We start from the raw sequence: 10029 nt of genomic DNA on the forward strand, positions 1-10029 counted from the left end.
CAAGATTAAGCCTCTAAAAAGTGACACGAAGAGGACTAACTGGACTCGAGCAGATACGCTGATGTTAGCCTACGTAATTTATGAAATTTTATGTGGACTATGCATATCTAAGAATTTGAATTCAAAAGAAATATTTTTGTTACGAAGAAGCAAAAACACTGAAACAAATGAAACCTTGACAATCTTTAATTGGTAGGAGAAATCTAACTACCATACCGACTACTAATTCTCGTCTTGAAGACTTTGATGTAAAGGTCAAAACCACTAATTGGTTGCCACCTGTCCCAACTCACGCATCCCAAATTTTCACATTTTCTTTTTCCAGATAAAGCTCAAATTTTACGGTTGACGAAAAAATATACCAATATTATTTTATTTCTCCAAGTAACTTTTGTACATTTCACACTCAAATGACAGCGGACCAAGAGATTGAGGCATTGACATAAAACGAGGCCGGCGCCAAATACTATTGACTTCAATCTATTTTCTTAGCTATAAATAGGAGACATAATCCTATTAAGGTCCTACAAGTTTACTTTTAATCTTAAAAGTTCTTCTTTACTAGAAAACTTGAGTTTCTTTATTCGAACACTTCCAAAATCCAACCTTCTAAACTAATCAACTTCATACCAACTGGAGAAAGAAAAAAAAAACAATGGGAAGATCACCATGTTGTGATAAAAATGGACTAAAGAAAGGTCCATGGACAACAGAAGAAGATCATAAACTTATCCAATATATTCAAATTCATGGTCCTGGAAACTGGCGAACCCTCCCTAAGAATGCTGGTATATATTTTATTTCATCCCAAATTTTCTTCAAGTTATAAAATTTAGTGTTTTCCCATATATTTTACGAATATGGTGCGGTATGTTATAATATTATTTCATTAACAATTTTGCAGGACTTCAAAGGTGTGGAAAGAGTTATCGTCTTCGTTGGACGAATTATTTGAGGCCTGATATTAAGAGAGGACGATTCTCATTTGAAGAAGAAGAAACTATTATCCAACTTCACAGCGTTCTTGGCAACAAGTAAGAAGCAAGAGACTATTACCATCATTCTTTTCTTTTTTATGATTTTTAGTCATTGCTTTTTTTTTTTACTGCAATATACTTAATATTTATATGTTTGTTTTACGTTTATGCTTAGGTGGTCAGCTATAGCAGCTCGTTTGCCAGGAAGAACAGACAATGAAATCAAGAATTATTGGAATACTCACATAAGAAAAAGGCTTTTAAGGAGTGGTATTGATCCAGTGACTCATAGTCCTCGTCTTGATTTATTAGACTTATCATCCCTTGTAAATTCAACTCAGTTTAACCTTTCGAGTTTACTTGGGCTACAAGCACTTATAAATCCTGAAATCTTCAGAATTGCAACTACTCTTTTGGCATCACAAAATGAAAGCCCTGAATTGTTACTACAGAAACTTCAAGAAAATCAATTGTTGAACACTCAACTTCAAAATCCTGAAGGGTCTGAATTATTGCTACAAAAACTTCAAGAAAATCAATTATTGAATGCCCCAACGCAAAATCAGCTTCAAAATTTCCAACTTAATAATCAATTCCAAAATCAGATTCCAGAAATACCAACTTTCAGTACCCCATCAAATGTTACTTGTCCATCTTCACAGCCCATGCAATTAGGACACGTGGAATCCTATTTGATGAATGACCAAATGCTACCTCCGCAACATTATGGTTATTGTGCTTCTGATGCTTCTGATAATTCCACTTTCCAATCACTGAACAACAGCAGCAATCAGAATATCAGCTTAGATTCAGTGTTGTCAACGCCTTTGTCTAGCATAGAAGATGAGAAAGAGAGCTACTGCAGTAATTTAATGAAATTCGAAATCCCAGCGAGTTTAAATTTTGATGATTTTATGTAAATATTGCACTTTCACTTTTTCGTGTATGTTGTTTTTTTCTTTTCTCTAGGGACATTTGGATGGAACGGTTGTTACATTTTTTTAGTTGTTGGTCCATTCAAATTCTATTGTAATTTGTACTGTTAGGTGGATCTTGTTTTACAGTTTTATTTATACATACCAGTTGTTTGTTGTCTTATTATCATTCTTTTTTTCAATGTAACCGGTGGAAATAAAATTTGAGTTTGAGGATTTCCTTTCCCTCTCATCTTGCTTCTCTAAGTATTCTTTATTCGTTCTTTTCTAGTTGTGTTGTCTTTTAAACAATAGAAATCAAAACTATGTACCTAGAAAAAACAAACTCTAATGATTTTATTATTTTCTATGATTTGTTTCTGCTACACGGAAGTACGGCTTGGATTTTCTATTCTTAGCTTCATGCTTTAGTCTTTTGCATGGTATTAATTTCGACTTCATATTCATTAATACTGTCTTCTATTAAAGACATTATTCAACAGAAAAGATAGATAAGAAGATTTAGAAAATTCATACGAGAGAAAAAACTATGTTGGAGTTTAAATCTTAAATTAGGTAACCAAAGATAGCTGCATAAACTATGTTGTCTTAACCTTCATGTCAACCAGAACTCCCCCATTATGCAGCAAGTAATTTATCACTCCTATCTGATTTTGGACAAAAGAAAAAAGAAGGAAAACAACAAGTGAAAGAAAAGAAATTAAACAAAAATATACGACTGAAATTGATAAGATTTGTTCCCGGCGGAAACCCAGCGATTAGTTGATCAACAGTCCACCTTTTCTACTCTTTTGTACATTTGATTATGAGTATTAATACATAAATTAGTTCTATAATCTATATATCATTAATTAGTTCCAAAAATGATAACCATTTGTTTATAGAATTGTATGGAGCTGGCTACATTATGTCAAACTCTAGTTTGATAGCCTGCTTCAGTGTCGAGTCCGGCCTGAAAAAGTTTACAAAACACCAAATATACTATTAATTCATGAGACCGAACACTCAAGATGCTTGTTGATTAAAACGGCCCAAAGATACTCTTAATATGGTGTGATATTTTATGGGAATTTTTACATTCCTATGCCACATAGGAAACCTTAGTACCCTCAATGTTTAAGGTTTGACTTAATTACACTTAGTATACCAAATTACCAATTCTATATCATAATTAATTAAGGGTATAATTCATTGTACGTTTTTTACTCCTTAATTAAAGGAATTTGTATATCCCAGTATCCCCACTCATCCCACGTTTCTCTCTCCTAACCCCTCAGTCCCACCCACGTTTTACCCATACCCACGTTCTTTTTACCATTTTCCATCTTCTGAAACCAAATTCTCCCTCTAAATTCACACATAATTGAAGAAACTCTTCAACAAAATCGGTTCCCCATTTTACTCCAGTTGAAATTCATTAATGAAGAACAACAAAGCTTCGTAACAAAGTCCTAAAAAATCAGCAGTAGCTGATATACCCTCATTTGATTTGGGTGTTTTATCACCAAAATCACCCAAAAAGCAAGGCAAATTCTCCACATGCAATTGTAGAGACTACTCATAGTTCCTCTTCCCGACAAATCAGAGCCGAGATGAGAACCAAACAAAAACATGATGTAGATGCTGGAGAATCTTCTACACCAGGCAAACAAGTCAAACGAAAAGGAAAAGAGATTTTGGTAGATGACGACTTTGTAGAAGGGGTGCGGATGTTGATTTTTAAAGTTAAAACGGATTTTCGACATAATTGCGTTTTTTGCAGAAAATTTGTAGAAGTTTTAGTCATTTTTTTATTTGTGAAAACAGAAAACAAAGCATCTACAATCAGAATACAAATAATCTACAATTTATCTACAAAATATCTATAAACTGGGTACATTGAATTTTAATATCCCAATTCTCATTCAATTGTAGCTTAATTGGTATTTTCGACATAATTGCATTTTTTGCAGAAGATTTTGTAAAAGTTTTAGTCGTTTTGGATTTGTGAAAACAGAAAACAATGCATCTACAATCAGAATACAAATAATCTACAATTTATCTACAAAATATCTACAAACTAGGTACATTGAATTTTAATATACCAATTCCCATTTTAATTGTAGCATAATTGGGATTTTCGACATAATTGCGTTTTTTGCAGAAGATTTGTAGAAGTTTTAGTCGTTTTGGCTTTGTGAAAACAGAAAGCAATACATCTACAATCAGAATACAAATAATCTACAATTTATCTACAAAATATCTACAAACTGGGTACATTGAATTTTAATATCTCAATTCCCATTTCAATTGTAGCATAATTGGGATTTTCGACATAATTGCGTTTTTTGCAGAAGATTTGTAGAAGTTTTAGTCATTTTTGATTTGTGAAAACAGAAAACAAAGCATCTACAATCAGAATACAAATAATCTACAATCTATCTACAAAATGGGTATTGAATTTTAATATCCCAATTCCCATTCAATTGTAGTTTAATTGTAATTTTTGACATAATTGTGTTTTTTGCAAAAGATTTGTAGAAGTTTTAGTCGTTTTCGATTTGTGAAAACAAAAAACAAAGTATCTACAATCATAATACAAATAATCTACAATTCATCTACAACATATCTACAAACTGGGTATATTAAATTTTAATATCCCGATTCCCATTCGATTGTAGTTTAATTGGGATTTTCGACTAGACATAATCTTAAAGATTCATTATAGTATTCTCAATTATAGATTGAGAGAAATATGTTAGAAAGCTACATCAACTACTTTGTCGAGTTTGAAAAATACTACCTAGTGACATCAATTAATAGATTTGTCAACTTATTATTTTTCATGGAAAAAAAATATAACGATATTTTCAGCTACAAGTTTAAGTGAGACTATAAGCAGAAAGATTAGGTAAAAATAGGAACAATTTTCAAAAGTCGGTCTCATACTCTGTCTCTCTGATTATTCACATCATTTGATCTCTCAAAGAGAAAAAAAATAATTAGAGATATCTAAATAAGGAATTTTAATGCTACAATAATTCCTTATTTAATGAAATATCGGGAAGAATATTTACTTCCATAATTGTAGCGCGCCTAAATAGGAATATCTGGAAGAATATTTAGTTCTAGATTTGTAGCGCACCTAATTAGGAAGGAATCAGCTCCTAATAATTGGTATTTAATGAATGGTATAATATTTGTAGAATAACTGTAAACATGGCGGGTAAATATGAAACTATGCACATTTATGGTAATAAAGTTTCATATATGGCATAGGAAGGAAAAAATCTCATATACTTTGAGCCAAGCCCGCACGATTTTTTCAAAAATCCTGACACCATTAAAAGTATCAAACTCCTTATAAGTAGCTTATTTTTCTTTTCTACTTTTCATATGAGACTTTGTTCACACACTCCCAACAATTTCTCCTTGAACTAAGTTCCACATGACCCATCAGCGTTTATGGGCTAATTTGGAGATTAACTATGTGCCACCCACATGATCCGAGTATTTACAGTCATCGACGCCCAAGGAGAGACTGTGAATGCGTCTTTGAAGCTATGGGTAAATGTCACGACCCAAACTGGAGGGTCATGACTAGCACCCGGGCCAAACTTCCCGAGCACCAACGTACATTTTATCTAACCTTCCTTATTATCTTTAAGGGCTGACGAAATCAATATAAATGATAGATATGGATCATGAACAACAAACAATAAAAGATAATGGAATGAACATACATATCATGGAATAACTAGACAATCAGGAAACTATATATAAGGTACGAGCTACCATGCTCCTATGAAAGACTATACAGCAAAAATCAGCCGACAAGGCATACCAAACTATACATGAGTTGACACCTATCTATGAGCCTCTAAAGGAGCATAAGTGTTGTAATATTGCCGGAACAAGGCGCCGACATACTCATAATGTCTATAACAAAAATGCATACCAAGAGCACGACAAGTTCGGAGAAGGGATCTCGTCAATAACCGCTGAACTGGGCAGCCTACTGTGGTGGGGGAGCTACGTCTACCCGTCTATCAGGACCTGCAGCACGACATACAGCGTCCACAAATAAAAAGGATGTCAGTACGAATAAAACACTGAGTATGTAAGGCAGGAAAGCATAAGTAAGAACAGTAATGTAAACAAGGATAAAGAATATACAACCTGTAACATCTGGATACCTCTGAGGGCTACTAACGTGAAATGCGTGATACATACATATATACACATAAACTTTTAAAACATATGCTTCTGTGGGTTCATCATCATCATATCGTACCCGGTCGTAATAGGCTCGGTAAAACGTACCTGACCACGTGGAGCTCGGTAAAACCCAACTGATCAGTGGTTGCACAATAGGTATCGTACCCGGCCGACTATAGTGTGACTCAGTAGAGTAAAATAGATATATATATATATATATAATGCATGTTGGACTCATGGAATCACTTTCTAAACCTTTCTGAGTGACATAAGGTCGTCGCACCTTTCGGAGTGACGTAAGGTCGATATTCTCCGTACACGTTATTAGGAATAATTCTTCATCAAGAATCTTATAAGAATCAGGAAGTACCAACAACATTGATAACATACGAATAAGAGAAGCAACCTCAACATCAATTGTTCCATAAGAAGGGAAACAATGTAAGTACTGCTAGCTTCTAAGAGTAGAGTACCTTTATGCTCGTTCAATGCATTATGTACAATTGAAGTCGTGAAAAAGAAGGAAAGGGATAGACTCACATACCTTGTAAATACTGCCCAACCTCAATCTATGCAAATGTCACGACTCCTTAGTCTACAATGAGAGAAATGACATTATCGTTATCGTTTAAGCATCGTAACTATTATGTATCAACCACAACCTATTTTACGATGAAATGGAAAACACCCCCCTTATATATATATATGACTTCCCACATGTGAAAACAATCACCAAATATCCCAAACAACATCAATATTAATCATATTGAGCCTCCCAAAATAGTCCACCAAGCAACAACATTACTACCAAGCCTTTCGATATATAATTCACAAGTTATAGCTTCAATGACTTAGCCGCAACTTGGATAATCTTAAATACATATAGAGTAAGAGGTTACTTACCTTTAGACAGAAAGAAAAACTCTAATTTGACCTTAATTGTCCACGACATATCCCTCCAATGCTGCTACAACAACAAGGAAGCGAAACTAGCAATCAATTAGGGTTTTTCGGTACTAGAATCACTTTAGAAGGCTTGAAATCACCTAGGGTTGATATTAAAAACTTGAGGGAGTATTTAAAGAATATAAACCCCTTAAAACAATCTCCCACATGAGCTGGAACAACACAAAAATGAGCAACAACAAGAAGAACAAGAAACTTACTAGCGCCACGGGATTCCCGACACCTGATTTTTGTTGTTTGCCCTTTGTTTGGGTCTTGAATCTTGAGAGGGTGTTCTAGGGTTCTAAGGTCTGAATATGCTGAAAATGAATGACTTAAAACGGGTTCTAGGCATATTATATATATCCATATCTCTTAAACCGACTATGTGGGACCCAAAGAGAGGTGCTTGGCGCAGTATCGCAAAAATGCAAATATCTCTCTACTCCGATATCGTATTGACAAATGGTTAAATGTGTTGGAAACTAGACTCATAGATTTTAAATTTGGTTGGTAGATCACCCCATAATTTAAAGTAAATTAGGAGAAAAGATTAGTAAAATTTGACCTAAAGTTTAAGTAAAATTATAAACGTAAGTTGCGAAAACTTTTGTCGTCCTTTGTTTTATAACTCGTTTGACCTCAAGACTTATGATACGGATATGATATGATTCAAATACCTTAAAACACGATCTCTTGAGTGTTTTAAGCACCTCTAGGTTTACCTGAAAATACGCTGACAACATCCTTGATTCGTTTAACTTCTAATGCTTGTTAACCACCCTTATACACCTTTGTTCATTTAAGACCAATAGGATTAACTTATTATCATCTCAAAGATAATCTCTTCTTGGATTTACGTTGACTAACTTACGGCATAAACTAAAGTACGTGAATATGGGTTGTAACACCCTCCTCCCCTTAGGAACATTCGTCCTCAAATGTAAGGGTTTATGGGGAGTCCAAATCATCGTGGATTCCAACGGAAATTTCCGATCGATTTTCCCCTATAAAATGGTCACTAGCCAAACTTACAAGCAATTAAGTCCAACGTATGGCCTCACAAGGTTATATAAAGCATAATGGATATGTACATTATCTGCGTATATCCATTTTGCATTAAGGAATAGTATTCTCAAGCTATTGCTTACCTCATAGAGCTGTTTCACCTTCTAATGCATCCTGTGTTCCCCTAGCATCCTCGTTATCTTTATTCTAGAACAGGTAAGGGTTTTAGACTTCATCTCCTCTTCTGCTTCCCATGTCATTTCTTCTGTATTCTTGTTCCACCACAATACTTTGACGGAAGCTACATCTTTTGTTCTCTGCTTGCGGACTTGTCTATCTAATATAGCCACTAGCACTTCTTTATATGATAGATCCTCTGTAACTTGTACATCTTTGATAGGGACAACTCGAGAAGGGCCTCCAATACATTTCCTCAACATAGATACATGGAATACCGGATGGACAAATTCCAATTTGGATGGCAATTCCAACTCATAAGCAACCTGTCCAATTCGTCGAAGAATTTTATATGGACCGATATATCGCGGACTCAGCTTACCCTTCTTCCCAAAATGCATAACACCATTCATCGGCGATATCCTCAGGAAAATCCAATCACCAACCTCAAACTCCAGATCATGACGCCGTATATCAGAATAAGACTTTTTCCTGCTTTATGCCGTCCTTAGTCATTCTTGTATCACTTTCACCTTCTCAATGGCTTGGTGAATTAAATTTGGCCCATATAATTCTGTTTCACCGACTTCAAACCATCCAACTGGTGATCTACATCTTCTCTTATGCAGTGCTTCGTACGGAGCCATTTTAATACTGGAATGGTAGTTATTATTGTAGGCAAATTCTATGAGTGGTAGATGGTCATCCCAATTCCCCTTGAAATCTAGAACACATGCTCTTAGCATATCTTCAAGTGTTTGAATGGTACGTTTAGCCTGTCCGTCAGTCTGCGGATGGAATGCAGTGCTGAGATTCACTTGTGTGCCTAAACCCTTCTGAAAAGACCTCTAAAAGTTAGCCGTAAATTGAGCTCCTCGGTCTGATATAATAGATACCGGCACACCATGAAGCCTAACAATTTCCTTGATATACAACTTCGTATAATCTTCAGCTGTATAAGTTGTCTTAACTGGCAAAAAATGGGCACATTTTGAAAGTCGATCAACTATCACTGAGATGGAGTCAAACTTATGATAAGAGCGAGGTAATCCAATAATGAAGTCCATATTAATCATTTCCCATTTCCAGGCCGGAATCTCTATATTCTATAGCAATCCACTAGGTTTCTGATGCTCGATCTTTACTTGTTGACAATTAGGACACTGGGCTACAAATTTTGCAATAGACTTCTTCATGTTATCCCACCAATACTACTCCTTAACATTATGATACATCTTTGTCGAGCCGGGATGAATGGAATATCGGGACTGATGAATCTCAATCATAATATTCTCTCGCAACCCTTCCACATTAGGTACACATAATCGGTCCTGGTATCTCAGTGCCCCATCTTCTCTGATCTCGAAAGCTATAATCTTACACTGCTGAATTCCCTCTCTCAATCTTACTAAAGTAGGATCTTTATATTGACTTGCTTTTACCTTGGCTACCAAAGATGGCTTTTACCTTGGCTACCAAAGATGATTTTGTTGTATTCTGTATAGTAACACCTCCGTCATCAGAGGCTAACCATTTGATTCTCATATTGGCTAGCTAATGAAGATCTTTAGTCAACCCCTGTCTATCTGCCTCAATATGTACTAAGCTTCCCATTGACTTACGGCTGAGAGCGTCTGCCACAACATTGGCTTTACCGGGATGATACAATATCTCGACGTCGTAGTCTTTCAGTAATTCAAGCCACCTACACTGCCTCAAATTCAACTCCTTCTGCTTGAAGATGGATTGTTAACTCTTGTGATCTGTGTATCTGTCAATATGGACGCCGT

At 35.2% G+C, this 10029-nt stretch overlaps 1 protein-coding gene across 1 annotated transcript; it reads left to right on the top strand.

Annotated features, from left to right (window-relative positions):
* Positions 1 to 545: 545 nt before the first annotated feature.
* On the top strand, positions 546 to 2119 carry LOC107797944 (transcription factor MYB41-like). Its single transcript, XM_016620868.2, has 3 exons — positions 546 to 788; positions 905 to 1034; positions 1153 to 2119. Exons 1-3 carry the CDS (start codon positions 656 to 658, stop codon positions 1895 to 1897), a joined length of 1008 nt encoding a protein of 335 aa, XP_016476354.2. The 5' UTR covers positions 546 to 655; the 3' UTR covers positions 1898 to 2119.
* Positions 2120 to 10029: the final 7910 nt, after the last annotated feature.

Source organism: Nicotiana tabacum, chromosome 10, assembly GCF_000715075.1.
Source record: "Nicotiana tabacum cultivar K326 chromosome 10, ASM71507v2, whole genome shotgun sequence".
Classification (NCBI taxonomy): domain Eukaryota; kingdom Viridiplantae; phylum Streptophyta; class Magnoliopsida; order Solanales; family Solanaceae; genus Nicotiana; species Nicotiana tabacum.

Excerpts from the sequence above, each read along its gene's own strand:
- LOC107797944 (XM_016620868.2), top strand. The coding sequence starts at position 656 with ATGGGAAGATCACCATGTTGTGATAAAAATGGACTAAAGAAAGGTCCA. Across the intron at positions 789-904 it reads AACCCTCCCTAAGAATGCTG|GACTTCAAAGGTGTGGAAAG; the intron begins GTATATATTTTA and ends ACAATTTTGCAG. Across the intron at positions 1,035-1,152 it reads CACAGCGTTCTTGGCAACAA|GTGGTCAGCTATAGCAGCTC; the intron begins GTAAGAAGCAAG and ends GTTTATGCTTAG.